Source organism: Dasypus novemcinctus, chromosome 11 (genome assembly GCF_030445035.2).
Source record: "Dasypus novemcinctus isolate mDasNov1 chromosome 11, mDasNov1.1.hap2, whole genome shotgun sequence".
NCBI classification, from domain to species: domain Eukaryota; kingdom Metazoa; phylum Chordata; class Mammalia; order Cingulata; family Dasypodidae; genus Dasypus; species Dasypus novemcinctus.
Genome location: NC_080683.1, coordinates 30,122,246 through 30,140,861, shown reverse-complemented (window position 1 = coordinate 30,140,861; position 18,616 = coordinate 30,122,246). Strand labels below are relative to the sequence as shown.

General features: G+C 42.0%; 1 protein-coding gene across 9 annotated transcripts in view; it reads left to right on the top strand.

Moving 5' to 3' along the window:
• LOC101417339 (dystonin) overlaps positions 1–18,616 on the top strand; it is a 486,360-nt gene that overhangs the window by 111,565 nt on the left and 356,179 nt on the right. For 6 of the 9 annotated variants that reach the window (XM_012527844.4, XM_058306907.2, XM_004465348.5 and 3 more), the window contains exon 1: positions 16,790–17,336. In XM_012527844.4, coding sequence (XP_012383298.1) covers positions 17,246–17,336 — 91 coding nt within the window. In that variant the 5' untranslated portion in view covers positions 16,790–17,245. Of the gene's footprint in view, positions 1–9,884; positions 10,710–10,862; positions 11,071–16,789; positions 17,337–18,616 lie in introns of those variants that run through there. The other 3 variants (XM_004465347.5, XM_071218526.1, XM_058306906.2) reach the window with 2 other exon arrangements.

Here is an 18,616-nt window from a genome sequence, read left to right as displayed (position 1 = left end):
ACTTTTTTTTCCAACTCAATTCAGGTCTGACTTCTAGTCTACCATTATAACAGGCCTGTTACTCCTCATTTCCTCTACCTTGGAGTTGTGTTAAGGTTCTGGGGTCTTCTAGAGTGTCAAAGTGTCAGGGAATGGGAGGAGCATTTGCAACTCCAGGTTATGCTGACTCATCACTTATGACCGTCTCTTAGGGCTATCATGCTTATTCTGGATCACTCTCAGAACATAGGGATCTTTTGAAAAGTTAACCCTTTGGTGTGTACCCCTAGACATACCAGGCAGCCTTCTCTGGGTCCTCTTCTAGGAAGCCAAGAAATCCTTTGCTGCAGGACACACAGGTGCTCCTTCTGGCCCAGAGGGACATCTTTATAGGCTGGGGAAAGTTTATCCAGATTCCTCTGTCCCTTTGGATACCTCTAGCCTCCTCATTGGGTTTAGGCTTGTGGAAAAAAAACAAGTATTCTTGCAGGCTGCTTTTTGTGCCCTGCCACACACCTTCCCCTAGGTGGTAAAATGACGAAGGGTCAGGCCCAGATTACCTTCTCTGAAATAGGGATATATTGCAAAGATAAAATGAAACATGAGGTAGTCCTTTGTATAGGTGTAGGGGCTTTGAATTACATAGTTGTTTTGGATGCATTTAAGACATTCTAAGACTGGAATGCATAGCAGACGGTAGGAAGAACCTAAAGCAAAGGGTATCTGGAATACACTTAGCATTTATTCTTTCCCAGCAGGGAGGCTGTGATTGGATTGGATTGCCCCCATACAATATGAAACATTCCAGTTGGGCAGAGTTTTCCACCAAACCCCCTCAGAGGCAGTGAACGTCTTTGTGTCCAGGCACTGATCCCTAGATTAGGTATGGCTTAAAGGCACCGAAAATTTCATGGACTTTGCTTCATCACAATTAAAAAAGGTCTTTTTAAAAATGAAAATGTAATTCTTCAACTTAAGTAATAATTCTTTGATATGAGAAAACAACTGTATATATGCTATTATCAAAAGCAATTCATTAAAGAAAACAAGGTAATGTAGGTGGAAGTATAAAGGAATAAAGACATAATCCTGCTTATCTTTTAACAGACTATCTTTGGTTGCTGTTATCGTACTTTTGTTATTGTTCACCACCAATGGAAATGAACTCTTACTTTAAAAGCAAAAAAAAAAAAAGGAATGTATTGGAAAGATACTGGGGTATCCCGGAGAATTAAAGGTTCAACAACTAAGTTTAGGACGGACAGGATAGATACAGGGAATTCATGGACCTTATCTCCTGACATCTATTATTACTGTGGCCCCGTTCTAATAACTTCTAGTCACTTTATCTCTCAGTTGTTTCAGATTCCCTGGAGTGATTATTGACTAGGGTCATTTATTTACAACTGGATCAGAGATGTGTGAATAGGAGGGCAATATCACTTAATAATAATAGCTAAAATTTACTTAATGCTTTCTACATGTCGAGCATTGATCTTTTCATGTTTTATTGTGCCACAACAACATGGTGCAGTAGGTACTCTTATTTTGCCATTTCTCAGATAAGAAAACCAAACCCCAGAGAGGCCAAGCAATTTTCTCAAGGCCATTTAGCTAGTAAGTGGCATAGCCAGTATCTGAACTAAACCAAGAATCTACCTTGAATCCTGAACCTGGACTCTAACAACTGTACCATGTTCTTCCCTGGCTGTGGGGAAGTCTACCCTTAGAGAAATCATTGCAGTCAGACAGCCATGCCAATAGATGTTGCTATAAATAATTATTGGTGTGCTTAACAGGAACCTGCTTGTTGATTACAGCTATTTATATACAGCAGTGTATTTGCACTTTCTAGGTATATATGAATTTCACAAGTCTTGATGTTTGATCTATCAGGGAGCCAGTTTCAGAAAATATTTGTATTAACTTCTATAATACATTCCAAGGCAGAATGGGTTAATAATAATTTAGAATAGATAGATAATATGTCATTTACCCCTCAATAGCTTTTACCCAACCTTCTATTTTGGCATAACATGCACTTGCATATATTTTTAGCATTATGCCTCCTCTATGACTTAGGCAAGGGGAGGAGAAATATGTGGGGAGCAGGGGAGAGGGTGGGAGCAAAAAATGGGGATTCAGCAACACTAGTATTGAGTGGGTTGGTCCAGTAAATTCATGGAGGAGAGGAGCTAGTATTTACTTATTCATATAATTTTTTCCATTTCCTGGACATTTTACATGTTAACCAGGGTTCTTGGGGATGGAGGATGAGATCAGCATTTGAGCATCAGTGGGAACATGGCATTGCCTACTTCTGTTTGACACCCATTTAATGGAAATATTTAGGTTGCCACCTTTTTGTTTTGTTTTGTCCCCTCCCTCCAGCTTTCCTCTTTTCCTTATGTTTTTAATTTCATCCCTTTTCTATTGTTTACCATTAGCCCAACCTTCCCTGCTCTATCTTCCCCATACTCTTTGAATGCAACAATATTACCCTTCATTTATGCCATGGACCCCAAACTCATATGCCTTCAGGGGCCAGGATCACAAATGAGTGAAGTGGCCAAATGAGGACTGTGAAGACTATGTCAGACTGGAAAGCTCCTGTCCTTTCCAAAAAGTGGAAACTTGTATTTGGCCTGGTATTATCACATCTGAATTTTCTCAATTTTAAAACGTTTGCCATCGACTTAATTTATAAAAATGGGTAGGTCAATCACAGTGCATCTAGGGGGTGGATCTATCAGCAGTTGTTATTTTGGGTAGGAGGCCATTGAAGAAGTGAAGGAGGTGAGAGCACCTGCACCTCCATCCTGGCTTCTAATGGGGATATGGATGCTCCAGTCCATTTTGTGACTCAGCTTCTTTCTCCTAATTGTCTTTACACCACAAACAAAATTTATATGTATGTGTTTAATCGTTCCAGTGGAAGACATTTTTGAGCCAGTACATGAAGATAAGATGATGTTTAATTATAAGTTGGCTCTTTAATCAACTCCGCTCTCCCAGATAGATTTTAATCTTCTCCAAGGTAGAAGGTGATGGGTGTGTAAGACATCTTTTAACTGCCTGGTATCTGCACCCATTTAAAATATAAGTTTAAGTATTCTCTAGTTAAAGGGACGTTTTCAATATTTGAGTTTATCATCTTCATGTGTTTCTGTTTTGTGGGGCTTTTTTCAGAGATGTGTTTGCTTTCTTTTTAGGTAAACTATTTAAAATTATTCTGTTAGGAAAGACTATTTGCAGATGTTTAAGTGCAAACTAGTTCTTGATGTCTACAATTTTAATATGATTGGTTTAGGTGAACTTGCAAAAATTTTTACTTGTGTGAAATCTTTAATGGTTTTAATAATTTCAGTAAACATTTGGTATCTTTTTTTTTTTAAAGATTTATTTTGTTTATTTCTCTCCCCTTATCCCCATTGTCTGCTCTCTGTGTCGACTCACTGTGTGTTCTTCTGTGTTCCCTTGTACCCTTGATGGCACCGGGAAACTGTGTCATCTTGCTTCGTCAGCTCTCCATGTGTGCGGTGCCACTCCTGGGCAGGCTATGCTTTTTTCATGTGGGGCAGCTCTCCTTGCAGGGTACACTCCTTGCACGTGCACAGCATTCCTTGTACGTGGCAGCTCTGTGTGTGTGGGCCAGCTCACCACACGGGTCAGGAGGCCCTGGGAATGGAACCCTGTACCCTCCCATTTGTAGGTGAATGCTCTTATCAGCTGAGCCATGTCTGTGTCTCAAAATTTGGTATCTTGATATTTAACATAGATTTTCTTTCATCTGTAAGTCTAGGGAGTGGATGTGTGGTGGTATAGGAGCGCATGGGACTAAAGAATACCAGGGGAAGCAGATGTGGCTCAAGTGGTTGAGCACCTGCTTCCCACGTGGGAGGTCCTGGGTTCAGTTCCTGGTGCCTCCTACAGGCAAACAAACAAAAAAGAAATTCCATTCATGGAAGCTGACATGCCTCAGTGGTTGAGTACTGGCTTCCACATATGAGGTCCAGGGTTTAATTCCCGGCCCTGGTACCAAAAAAAAAAAAAAAGAATATTAAAGTTAGAAGAGACCATAAGACATAAGAATAAATTCACTATTCCACTCATTGCCGACTTTATCCCTTAGAGTAGGACGGATCCCTCTATCATGCCAAGCAGCCTTTTCCAATTGTAAGTAACTGTATATTTTTTTGGGTGGTTTTTCTATATTGTGAACTGACAACTGTTTCTGGTAATTTCCACCCTTTGGGCCTCTTTCTGAACCCTGGAGCTATGCAGAACAGGTCTAATTATTTTGGCTCCCCAAATACATGGCAAAATCTTTGAGGGCAGCGAGCATGTTTTAAGTGCCTCTCAGTGCCTGGGTGGGGGTGAAGGGGGTGGGTGGGTGTTTCATTTCAGAGCGCTTAGTAACACCTGGTTGAGAGCACAGGCTTTGGGGTCAAAATAATCCAGAGGGAAATTCTGGTTCCACTTTGGACTGGCACAATGACTGGACAAGTTACATAACTTCCCTAAGCCTCTGTTTTCTCGTTGGGTTGCAGTGAGTATTAGGTAAGATACCAAGTGAAAGGGGTTAATACAGTTCCTGACAACTGTCATAATGATTGATGTGTCTAGTTAGAACATACTGGTTAAATTTAAAGGAAATTTAAATTTATATCTTGCAGAATGTCTTAGTCCTAAGCCAGTACTGCCCAGAATCTGAAGCTCTGCTGCTTCTGGATATAAGTCTTTTATACTTACCTTAGTCGACTATGAGAGGGGCTATACAGCTAGAGGAAAATGATGTTGGAAATTTCATCCCCTTCTGTGTGTCATCACAAACTCAGTATCCCCAGAAATACAATACCAAGGAACATTTCAAGCAATGCACAATCTTTATACCCTAGAAGGAGTTTATGCCCTGAATTCCAGTGTTCCCATGAAAGGCTGATAAGCCGGCCTCTTCTCCTAGAAAGAAACCTTTGACTTTCTTACCTCTGCCTGGAACCTTCCTCAAGCCATAACCTAGCAGCTTCCCCTCCCTCTGACCTCCCCTTCCTCTCCAGCTCCACCCAGATTCCTCTGGTGCTAAGAGCTGATAGCTCCTCCAAATCTTTCCTATAAGGAGAAAGTCAATAATCGGAACGAGTGAGACCTCACCAAATCAGAGGCCCTACTATTTTAGGGTGGTTTCCAGTAGAGAGGGTAATTAAGTGCTATTTATTTTATGAGGAGTACTTGGATTGTTCAACCGGCTTTGAGTAAATTTTAAACTAAAGCAAAGCACATTCTCTACAATGTTAGTTTGTCTTCATGGGGTTAAGCATACTTTCTTACATTTTCCTTAATTGTTTTCTTCTACATCTGTGTCTACATCTATTTGGGGTCTCTAAAATCAGATAATGTGTCCTTGCTGTCTGACTTATTTCCAAATAACGAAGTAGTATATAGGAAGTGGATGTGGCTCAAGTGATAGGGTCTCTGCTTACCATATGGGAGGACCCAGCTTCAATCCCTGGGCTTGGTGAAAAAGAAGAAGAAAAGCATGCCTGTGCCGTGAGGCAGTGCCCATGTGGTGAGCTAAGTGCCCATGTGAGTGCCTGCATGGTGAGCCAAGTGCCTACATCAGCCAGTGCCCACATCGTGAGCCAGTGCCTGTGTGGTGAGCCGAGTGCCCATGCGAGTGCCTGTGCCTTCATGGTGAGCCAGTGCCCGCATGGCAAGCCGAGTGCCTGCATGGCAAGCCAAGTGCCCATGCAAGTGAGTCATGCAGCAAGATGATGATGCAACAAAAGAGAGATGAAGGGGAGATTCAAGGTGAAGTGCAGCAGAGACCAGGAACTGAGGTGGTGCAATTGACAGGGAACCTCTCTCCACATCAGAGGTCCCCAGGATCAAATCCTGTTGAATCCTAGAGGAGAAAGATGAGAAGACCAAAAGAGAAATAGGTACAGAAGATCACACAGCGAATGGACACAGACAGAAAAAAGAAAGAAAGAAAGAAAAATAAACAGCAGGGTGGGGAAGAAAAAAGTTTTTAAAAAAACTTTCTTAAAAAAAGTAGTATATAAGGATAGACTTGGGATATACAATGTACTTTTATACAATATACATGAAATTAGTATCAGTATTTTAAACAAAATGGGATCTTCAATTTTTCTCAGTTTTGTTGTCCATTTTTGGTTTGTATTAAGTATCAAAAACTATGTGATGATGAATCTGTTTTGTGTTCACTGTACTGTATTTTAAATGAGTAACACTGAGGAAATTTTAAAAATAATCCCTCTGTCTAATACCTCTGCTTAGGGCTGAGGTAAGCAGAGCATCTTTTTTTGGTGAGTGTCGATGTAGGTTACTGCTCTGATGCTTCCCTATTGCCAGAGAAATACTGTGAGAAATTATTTGGGTTGACATTATTACTGTGTCCTTGTAATCCCAAGGTTTTGTGAGAACAGGTCTTGACCAGCAACACTTGATAAAACTGAAAAACGCCTTGGTACAGGTTTTCCCTCAACTCTTCACTTTGCAAATACTCGAATTTCCAGCAAAGTTGAAAGAGTAGTATAATGAATACTCCTTAACCTATTTGCTAGTTCTCTCTTTTTCTTTGAAATAATTCAAAGTAAGTGCAGACATTGTGACATTTTTTCAGCTGGCATCTCCTCAGGATCAGGACACTTTCCTACATAACTACCATACCATTTTCACCCCTAAGAAAATCAGCAGTAACTTCCTAAAATCATCTAATAAGTGATCCACGATCCATGTTCAGATTTTCCCAATTGTCCTTACTGTGTATTTTTAGCTTAAAAAAATCAACCCTGAATCTAATCAAGGTCCATGAATGTGTAGTTATGCCTCTTTTGTCTCATTTATTTAGAACAGTCCCTGCCTTTTGTGTGATCTTTTTGAAGAGTCCAGGGCAGGCATTTTATAGAATGTCCCCAAATCTGGATTTGTCTAGTTGTTTCCTTATATTTATTTCCCTATAAAATTTTTGAACTATAACATACATGTAGAAATGTGCGTAAATCACAAGTATGTGAGGTTTGTGAAAGTTTATTTAACAGCCTCTGGGATTTTAAAAGTCTGGCTATTTTACAAACCCTTATCCTGTTCTTGTTTCTCCATTACTTTTAGAGAATGCCTAGAGCAGAGGCAATTTCCTGGCACTTTCCTATACATCAGGGTGCTGAGGCTGATTGGGTTCCAATTTAGGCAGTTCCATTGTACTTATCTCAGACCCCCAACTGGGGTTTCAATTAGAGAAGTTATTATTCACTTCCCCTTCTAAAAATGTTGCGTTATGTAATTATCCTGGCTTTAGGAGATTTTGGCTGTTTTTATACCATGGGAATGAATTGGCTATTAGCAAAGTCAGTTTAAAGGTTTTGGTGATCTAATTCAATTGTTAAAAGTGTTTTAAGAACTAGTTGTATAAAACACAATCTTGGATTTTTGGTTTGCTACAAACTACTTTTTTTTTCAGTTGTAGAGATCCATCATCAGTCCAGAGACCGACTGTTAAGAATATTATGAGCTAGGCCAACTTTGTCTTTACTACCTAATTACCCTTTCCTCTTTGGGCTGTTTACTCCACAGCGCTCTTCCTATTTGTTCTCAATATGCATGCCAAGAGGTCTTGACAGATGATGTGTAAATTGGGGTCTTAACCTGGGTTCCATGGGTTAGTGAATCCCATGGAAGTATATGCAAAATTTGTGTGTAGTTGCTAATGCGATTTTTTTTCCCTTGAGACAGATTTTGATAGATTTCATCAGCTTCACAGGGGTGTCCATGAGCCCCAAATGGCTAAAAGCACTTTCTTAAACAGTTACTTTTTCATAGGGTTTTTGGATATTGCCTCTGACTCTTAACATAGTGTCTTTTTCTTTTTTTTAGCCTTTTTTTGTTTTTGTTTTGGATTATATAATTATAATGAATAACACTAAATACGTCCATATGCTTATCATGCTTAGAAAACCACTACATACTGGTAACATTATATCTGTCTATCTGTCATCTGTCCATCTATCATCTAATCTATCCATCTGTCCAATCTACCTAATTACCTACCTATCTACACACATACTCATACATGTACTTTTGTTAATTTAATAAAAAAAAAATGTAGATCAACAACCTGTTTGATAATTGCTGCAGAATAGCCCAATCATATGGACACAGATATTTCTCTTTTAATACCAATCAAACCTTAGGCAGAAAGAGTAGAAGAACAGACAAGGGCCTGTGGGTTTTGCTGGTCACTGGAGCCCTCTTCCTTTGCCCTACCCTTCCGAGCCCCATGTTAAAGGTTAGCTCTGGACTTTGGGTCACAGAACATGTTTACAGTTTCCAAAAGAAAAGAGAGATTGTACTCCCACACTCTTCCCCTTAACCCCCAAGATAGTTGCCAATATGAGTTGGCAAGTAATTTCAAATCAATAAAGAGGACAATAGTTTTATAGGTTTGATCCACTTGAAAGCAGCTTCATTTAAATCCATTCTTAAAATTTTTAGGGTTCAAATGGGCTTAATTTTGTATGGTTTACTTTATCAATTTTAAAAGTGTTTATGAGAATTATTGTGTAATAAATCTAATATTTTAATTATTAAAACACTTAGGTCAGTATCATTGGAGAGACTTTACCCTATATATGCACATGTGATTTCCCTCATTTGTCTATGGGTGTCTGTATTTTTCTATGATATATTGCTGAAATTTGTTTACCAATGACATGACCAGATTAGAGGCTGCCCCAGTCAACACCCTTGGGTCCAGGGGTAGTAACTGTTCCCATCTGGCTCTGTGTGATTAATGATGTTTATGTCATGGCATAAATCACATTTTGTTGTTCAGTCAGCTGAGGCTCTGGCCATTAAAAAAATTTTTGCTAAAAAAAAAATGAGCAGTGGTTTTGGAAGGGAACAGTTCGTTTCCCAGTTATTCTCTATCTAGGTCTGTCTGTAAAGATAAACAAACAAATTACTATACTCACTAAAATACTGCAGGCAACAAGAAATATAATCTCAAAGATAAAGGATGACCTTAAGTAAGGACAGGTAGAAAGACATTTTAAGGAAGACAGAAGTCAACCAAAGAAACCCAACACCCTTTTAAACGTCTTTAAGAATGTTCCTTTTTCAAAGATCCAGGCAGCAGTGGAACCTTAGAGAACTCATGATGAGTTTTCACAAAAGCATGAAAAATTAGATTGATAATAGCATACTGTGAGTGACTTAACATCACTCACCACTCCCTGTGGACTCTAGCTACAATACAGAAAATCAGTTTTATTTATCTGCCTTAAGTTTGTCTAATGCACTATGGCACTAGGAAAACATACAAATCTAAGTAATAAATTAGCCAAAGAGATGAAATTTCCTGTAAAATAAATTGGAATACTGCCTTTTGTGGGAAAGAATAGAGATAAAAACAAATCTCACCCTCATTACTTTGAGATAAATATTATGTGTACTTTTAAAAATGTGTTGACCATGTATGTGAAGGAACATGCTGGAACAGACTGAGGTACGATCAATCTATGTGCTGATCAGTTACGGTTTTTTTCACATGTCTTGTGTGAGTGTTCTGGGATGTTGCTCACACAGCCTGTTTTTGCTGCAGTTGCCACTGCTTTTGTCACCAGCCCAGTGTTTTTGTTCAAACTGAAGCATGCCTCACTGATTCCTGCCGGCAACTTGCTTCTTAGGAATCCATGACTGCAAGTCTACATTTCAGGAATTCAGGTTGTACGAGTTTTGCATCTTCACTGTGAGCCTAAGCAAAGTGGAATTCCAAATGGGAAAGTGAAGACTGCCCTTTGATTATTTTATTTATAACCCTGGTTCATAGCACAAATGTAAGCCAGTGTCCCTCTTTCATTAGTAAGTTGTTGGCTTCGTAAATAATTAACCACAAACATGACCCAATAAAGAAGGAATGACATTTGTTTGTGTCTTTTCCCTGTATGGAAGGTATAAGCCTTTTTGCAAGATAGGACCCTGCAGATTTGCTCCTGCTAGAATTTTGAAGGGAAGACTAAACACTTGGGCAAAGTGCTTCTTCGGTTTCATTGTGTTTCTCATTTCATTGTGTAATGACCAGGAGCTGGGAAGGACTGTTTCCTGTCACTGCACTGCATCATTCTAATTTACATTATTGGCAGCTGTTACTTTGCTAGAAGTTTAAATTATCTCAAGAACTCTAAACTGAGTTCAGATATTTGTTTATTGGCGCTGTCTTAGGCTTTTGAAAACAGTCTTTTGTGCTCTCGCCCAGACTTAAGGGGGAAAAAAGGCTCTTCTCAGAATCAGCCTGTCCTCCCCCTTTGCTCTTTTCTGGGATCCTGCTTCAGTCTCATGAAGAAAATTAAATACGAGGACAAGGGGATCAAGACTCATCAGAACGGAGACTCCGGTGGTGAGGCGACTTGAAACGGAAAGGAATTGGGACTCAACATCCTGCCTTTGGGCTTTGTTTTTCAAAGTTCGAGTTACTTGCCTTAATGAATTAACCAGCAGTCTAGTAATGGATAATGTTTCCTCCATCCTGTTGGGGGAGCCAGACACTATAGATTTGTAACAGGAAGGCTGTTGAGTCTAGCTTCATTGTTGGGCCAGTCATTTGTGAGCTGGTGGCCGGACTGCAGGCCACACACTTCTTGCCTGCAAATCTTCATGTGTTAGAACTGCCTGGGTCTCGTTTGTGCCATCAGAGACTTGGCCAAGAAAAGATGGTGAGCCCTGGGTTTTCATTTTTTATTTTGTGTATTCCCTCAGCTCTGAGGATGCTGGATGCCAGACCCAGCTTGGGGGCAGGGAGGAGAGGGGTGTTTAAATCAGTGAGCATACATGCGGCTAATGCTTTTTTTCTGTGTCATTCTCTGTAGAGTTCCGGGAACGCATCCTATCGCTGCTCCATGTCTTCCTCTGCGGATTTTTCCGATGAGGATGATTTCAGCCAGAAATCAGGCTCGGCATCTCCAGCTCCGGGAGACACCTTACCCTGGAATTTACCTAAACATGAGCGATCCAAAAGGAAGATTCAAGGGGGATCTGTACTGGACCCCGCTGAGAGGGCAGTGCTTAGGATAGCAGGTAAGAATATTCTTGGGAGGGGATGGAATGGATCGAGAGTTACAGAAATTCATCCATCTGCTCCTCGGGGCAATAACTGGGAGCTGATGCACTGGTTGGAGATTTGTGCTCAGGGCGGGGAAGGGGATGACTGTGTTTACTTTATCACGGTTTTATTGATAGAGCTGTTTGCCGTGCCTGCTGGTGACTAAGCTGTTTGGCCCTGTCTTATGGTTGACTGAATCAATACCTTTGAAATGCAAGGAAATATTTATAGACATCTGCATTAAGCTTTCATATTTATGTGCAGTAGCCACCGTGACAATCTGAAAGTATTCTCTCTAGTGGTTCCTAGTGTATTTGCTAGAAGCTGTGAGAGAGAGCAGCCTTCATTTTCATTTTTACCCAGGGGCACTGAACTACGCAGATATAACTCTGGTAGGTTCATGTTTTTTTGGTACCCAGGATCATGGATCAGATTCTAGCAACTTGGATGTTCTTTTGTTTATTTATTTTTAATGTAGCAGCTCTGCCAGCATTATGTGTCCATAGCAGCTTTTTGTCCCTAGTGCTTTTGAGGTTTGGCCATCATGCATTCCTGAGTAATTAATACTCAGGAGGTGCCAGTGCTCAGATCTGTTCTGTGTTACCCGGTATTCTCTTGCACGGCCTGTAAAAGCTGAACCAGAAATGATGGCTTGTTTTACGAAGCTGAAAGCTGAGAACACTATGGAAATCAATCCTCCAACCTTGTAGTCAAGTGTGGTTTGTATGTGTGTGTTTTGTGTATGACAGTTGCTTCCAGGGTAGTTGTGTCCTCTGTTCTCTCAATAATTTTTTTTTCTCCGAAATGATAATGGGACAGGATGGAGTATTTCCCTGGGGACTCTCTTGCAAAGGCCAAAGGCCAGTGCTTTTCAAGTTGGGTTTCCATAGTCAGTGGTTGGGTCTCCTTTTTTTGCCCCTCTCCCATATTCAACTCTTGGCCCACTCCCATAGCCTCTTTTGCCTTCTACTGTAATGCAAAATTGATCCTTACACTTCCACCCAGAGGGCTGGAGGGGACCAACCCAGGTCCCAGCCACCTAGGCAGCAGAATGGAATGAGGCTGAGGGTTCCCCCTAACAGCCCCTGCAATAGGATTTTCATGATTACGGGAAAAACAAACAATGCCTGGCCAGCCATTCCGTAGTCAGGGTTTCTGGGGCAACTGCCTCGAGCTTCTTCTGGCTTCTGTTCTGAGATGTTGGCTGGTCTTACCCAGGCCTCTGAAAAGGAGGGGTTGAATAGGACCAGGGAGCAGGAGAGAAGATGGAGACTGTGTGGCAGCCAAATGAGAGTGAGCAGGGGTAGTGCGGGACAGTCAGGGCAGACCTGGCTCTCACTGCCCTCCAGGAGTACTAAAAAGTGTTTAGTCACTGAGGCCTGCCTCCTTGCCCAATTGCGAACTCCCCCACAGGCCTGAGGTACAAGGGAGAGGAGGACACACTGTCGTAGCAGTTATGTGGATCAGTAGAATGGGAAAGACAGAGTTAGCATGAGAAGGAAGGTATGTGTGAGAAGTTGTTGGGGCTTCATAGAAAGCCTGGGGCATCAAAATGGGATGTCAGGTATGTGCAATTTTATGGAAGGTAGAAGGTGCTTCTGGCTTGAGAGTTTTGATTGTGGTGGCAGAGATGGATATTTTGCTTTAGGTGGTAAAGAAGGGATTTATGAGAAGAGAACAGGGCAGGTGTTTTTCAGGGGGAATGAAATAATAAAATGAGACTGACTCTACTAGGTAGGAGGCCATGAGAAGCTGATAGGTGGAGAAGAATTGGTTCTAATGGGATGCAGTATACCACACAGATGTCGATTATGTTAGTAGACTACAAACTCCCTGAGGGCAGGGGCCAAACATTGTAAAATGTTTGCTAAATGATCTATGTAGTTGACGTTGTTTGATGCACTTAAGACTTCAGAATTATGCACTTAAGACTTCAGAATTATACACTTTGATGACCACTAATTCTTCAAAAACAGAACAAAATCAAATAAAAGAACACAGTATAAGCTGTTGGAAGTATACTTCGTTCTACATAAATATTAATAAGTTGAAATAAATTAGCAAGTTGTCTGTTTGCTGCACAAATCATAAAGGATAGTCACACATGGAGAATAGACTTAGGGATCAGTCCATAAATATCTGTTTTTTAAAGTATAAGATTCAGAAATATTATGCTTTAAATTGGCTACTGATCACTCAAGAGGAGGAGGGAACAGGTAGCTAAGGGAATTTGGTGCTGCGGACATTGTGAAAACATATCATTAAACTTTGGACTTTAGTTTTATTATGCATTTTCACATTATCCCTGAAAGTTACCCCATTTCTGAAATTCAACCCTGGTAAGAGATGGGATGAGGTTCAGAAATGGCATGAGGAGAAACCATTGTGTTCATTAGTTAGTAATAAAAATTGCTGGAAGTTTAATATTTTGTTTTTAAGGTCATAAAATAGAATTGAGTGCTAAATATCTAGAGTCCAAAAGACTCTATAGATAATGGGCGAGCTGTGTGATACCTTAATTCAAATTTTAACAAATATTTATTGAGCTCCTAGAATAAAATGAAGGATAGCACGCAGTTCTGCCTTTAAGGTAGTCACGTTTCAATGTGATAGATGGATGCATTCCTAGGTAATTACAACATGGTGTTAGAGATTAGTTATAATGACAGTAAATTCCTAATATTAAGGAAACCCACAGGAGAGTCTAATTAACTTGGTGGGCAAAGAGGAGGCATGGGGGTTCATGAAAGGTTCTGAGAGAATGTGCCACTTGAGCTGAGATTTAAGAGCTTCCTGGAATTCAGGTGAAAGTGAAGGCCACTTTGGGGGATGGTACTATAAGAACAAAGATAGGGAGATGTGTTTAAATGGGAACTGCAAGTAATGTGTATAGCTAAAGCATGGAATTTGGTAGGGAAAGGCAGAAACTATAAAGGTGCTTGCATGCAGTACCCTCTGAGGAAGATGGAGTATTTATGCTGTAAGTGGTGAGGAAAGATTTTTAATCAGTGCAGTGGTGCAATCAGATTACATTTCAGAAAATGATTCTGGTGTCAGATACTTTATATTTTTTAAAGTGCTTTTGTATTTCCTTTAGTTTCTTAAGTATATCTGGGGCCATAATATATTCCCTCCTTATCTTCCAAGGTCAATGTCAGAATAAAATGACACAAAGTAAGGAAAGGGGCTTTGTAACATTCATGTGTAAATGCCCTTTACATAAGAACAATGCAGACTAGGGATTGGATATTGTAAGCCGGGTTTTTCAGTCTTGAAGTGCCAATAAAATAGGTACATGTTTAGTCATTAGCAATGCTATTTCAAAAATATGGATTTTTGTCCCATGGGAATTCTTTTAAGTTGGAATTGAAGACTCTAAGCAGTCAGACTTTGGACTCAGGCAAACTTGGATTTTAATTCCTGTTTGATCTTTAATCAGTTGTATGTTCTTGAACAATTTACTGAACCTCTCTCAGCTCCATTTTCCTCGTCAAAGAATCATGGTTGTGGTGATTAAATAAAATAATGAATACAAAATCTTTTGCAAATTCCTTGTGACATAGAAAATGCTCAATAAATGATAGCTTACTGATGACTAGATGCTTTTCTAAGCACTTAACATGTTATATCATTTAGGTCTCTCATCAATCCTGTGAAGTTACTACTATTATTTTCTCCATTCTAAAGTCCTGCTCAGAGAGGGAGAGAAACTTCCTAACGTGATCCATTTAGTAAGTAGTAGAGCTAGGATCTGAATTCAGACATTCTTGATTCCAGAGGCCAAAGTCTTAACTGCTCTACTTTTGCTGCTTCCCTATGGAATGTACTATTATTACTGGCAGATTAATCCAGTGTTACCTTTCCAAGAATGCGTGGGACAAAGGCCTTCTCTACAGTCAGCCCCAAATGCTGCTGCTGTTCATTTTAACTGGCTCCTTAGTAGGACTGTTAAAATCATAGTGTGCATTGATTATATTTAAAACATTGGGTGCTACTGGGCATCATTCTCCTATGAAGACTTAAGCTGTGCCCTTTGAGGGAGACAAGACAGTTTCGAGAAATCTACATCCATCCATGTGTGATCTATAAATTAAATGACTCTTAGGGATCTAATTGCTAGCCCTTCCATTTCAAGAAGCCATCTCATATGACTTGTGCTTGTTACTACCTGAACTAAAGAGCATACCAAGTTGCAAGAAAACTATAGTGATCTTAAAAGCTTAGTGGAACATGGGATCAAACTCAGATTATAAAGCAGTGGCCAGGATAGAAAAGAGATGTTGCCTTGCTTTGTTTGGAGTAATAAAAACATGCCAAGTGCTGAGGAGTAGTTAAACACTCCAATTCTAAACCATTAGTTATTTTCCCCCAAAAGTTTGCACTTTTCCAAGAGGAACTATTATTCTTATCTAAGAATTAACAGAAAATGGGTCAGATTTCACAATACTGAAAAAGAAAAAAAAAATTATCAAGGGCAAAAGGTCAGTACAAATGGAAAGTGGAAAGGAGGAGAAGTGGGTAAGAGGAAAACTGTTCTGGGTCAGATGGTCAACAATGAGCTGGTTTATTTAATAAGAATAGTAACAATAGCTAACACTTACATAGGCTTACTATGTGCCTGGCAGTGTTCTAAACACCATTCAATATAACAACTTTATGAGGCATGTATTATCTTCGTCCCCATTTTATTGATGAGGGGAGGCTGAAAGAGGATACCTTGCCCACGTCCTGCAGCTAGCCGTGGAGCCCCAGAATTCCATTCAAGGCAACCTGATATTACAGCCAGTAGTCTTTATATATATATGTTTGGGTATATATATATATGTTCCTCCACTGGTCCTTTAAAGTCACCCACTTAGTATGTGATATGTGTGATTTAAGGAAATTGTACCCATTTTACTCAGTTTTAATGGATACCAGTGCTATGCAGAATGAGAAAGACATGGGTAGAGGGAAGGAGGTGAGCGACAAGGTAATCTGGGACTGATGTGCACTGACGGGCTGTGGTAGCGCGTCAGCAAACGTGCGGGCCGGCTCTGGGCGGCGGAAGGGAGGAATCGCGAGCTGGTCCTCCTGCCGCCGCGGGGCGGGCTGGTGCGCAGGCGCAGGCGCAGGGCGGCTCGGCTGTCAGGCCCTGATGTGCCGGGCCACCTGCAGAGGCCGCCCAGCCCCCGGGATGTGCTTTGGCCCTGCCCCGCGCTGCCACAGAGTAACCTGAGTCTAGGGGGCAGCTCTGTCACTAGGCCAGGTTGAAAAAATATTTCCCACCTCTCTCCCCGTTACCTCTTCCTGGGGGAGAGCCGCCGGCCCCTCTGCAGGGGACTGCGCACTTTGGTGGCCTCGATCTGCCGTGATCTCAGGCTTTGTTTCCCGAGCACCTGTTGTGGGTCCCAAATAGAAACCTTGTCCCGGGGTGGGCGTGCTTGGTCGCCTGATCAATCCGGGTGGGCGGGCCGGGGGAGGGGGCCCGGGCGCTGCGATATTGCCTAGAAGGGAGGGGCCGAGGGCCGGAGCCGCCGGCGGGCCGCTGACCGCAGGATCGCCCCCTCCCTTCCGCCCTCCGCCCTCCTCCCTCCCTCTCTCCCGGGGCGAGTGTCTGCGGCGCAGGGGTCAGGAAATGCAGCAGATGCGCCGCGCAGCATCCCGGGCGAAGGCAGAGCGCCGGTCCTCCCGCGCGGACGCCGCGACCTCGGCGGGGCCCGGAGCGGGCGCCCCGCGCCAGGCCGGGGAGGCGGCCGTGCTGGCCGCTGAGGGACCCGGCGTCCGACGTGCGCCGCCGGCCCCCGCCGCGCTCCTGGCACCCCCGCTTGGCGTCGCGCTGCCTGCCGCCGCCCCCAGGCTCGCTGAGATTTGCCGCTGCTGAAACCCGAGAGCGAGAGCGACTCTGGCTTCCCGAGAGCCGAGCGGCCCAGTCCCCGCGGCCCTTCAGGGGGCCTGGGCGTGTCCTCCGCCTCTGCCCGCTTCAGCGCCCGCCGCCCCCTCGCCGCCGCCCCCTGCGTCCCCAGTTCTGCGTCTCCGGCTTCAGCGCTCTCTCCCCGCCTGCGCTTCCTTCCCCTTTTCCAGTTCCCAAGGCTGCGTCTTGCTGATTACGGTACTGTCCCGGGTTACCAGGGGGCAGGGGAACTGGCCAGTCATCGATTAAACTTCGGCATGGCGGGGTACCTCTCGCCAGCTGCTTACCTCTACGTGGAGGAGCAGGAGTACCTCCAGGCCTACGAGGATGTCCTGGAGAGGTACAAAGGTATGTGGCCCCTGCGCTGGGGCTGCGGGGCTTTGCGTGTACCCGCGGTGCGACCGTTACCTTTCCTTAACCAGAGGCACTGTTGGGCACAAGTAAAGGGTATCTGGACTACCCTTGGGGATGGACCGGGCCCTCTTGGATGGGATTCACCACCCCCTAGGCAGGGAATGTGGTGGGGTGGGCAACCGGAGACGCCCTGGGATGGGCAGTGGAGGGGGGGAAGGGGCTTGGTTTCCAAGAAGCACATTGCATTTTCTCTCCTTGTAAAAGCTCTTAAGCAGCATGCATTAATGGATTCCGATTAATTATCCATAACATTACTAAGGCATTGCGGCTCTTGCATAGCCTAGGATATTGGTTAATGTGATAAAGGTTTTTGTGTTCTTAATACATGGACTCTCACCACTGAGAATATCACAAATAATATTCTCTAAAATGATCCTGCTATTTGGAAAAAAGTTTATGGTTTTTGACTATATACCTATTCTGAGGTAGCAGAAAAATGTGACGTTGGAAAGCGGGGTGGATGAACAATTTTAGTCAGCGAGTCTGTTGTAAATTTAAATATAAAGCAGTATATTTTGAGATGATTTTCTACCCAACTTTTAGGTTTGGGAAGATATTTATCAATCTGGTAAATAATGATTTTTTAGTATTTTGTTTACTTTAACTTCATAGTAAATGTAATGTTAGACAAGCTGGAACTTGTACCTTTCCATCTTAAGAGTCTTTCTGTGTCTGGGAATGTGTTTTTAAATATTATTGTAGCTCCTGAAATACTCCACTCCCAAGGGTAGCTTACAGAGCATTATATATTAATTATGAATGGCCTGTTTTGTAGATTTTGCATCCTTTTGAATATTTGCATAGGAGTTCCCCTTTCAATTTCTTTAAATTGAGTGGGATAATATGATTAAAAATGCATGTATTAATGGTTTTTCTGTTATTGGGAAGTGGTAATATCAAATCCTGATCTGAATAATAAAATTCCAAATTCCCCCAAAACCTCAAAATCCACCTATAGTTATTATGATTTATCTCATTCTAGAATATATTTTATTTCTGGCTTATTTTGCAATCCATGTATAATTTTGTAAACAGCACAGGCACTCAGATTCCTTTGTGCCAAGACTCTATTGTGTATATTATTGCTACTGAGCAAATGCCGTGATATTTTAGGCTAAAGCACATTTATATCATCTGTGCGTACGTGCGTGTGGGTAATATGCTCATGTTTATCTCAATCTTTACATTTTAAAATAAATTCTTAATTAGTTGTC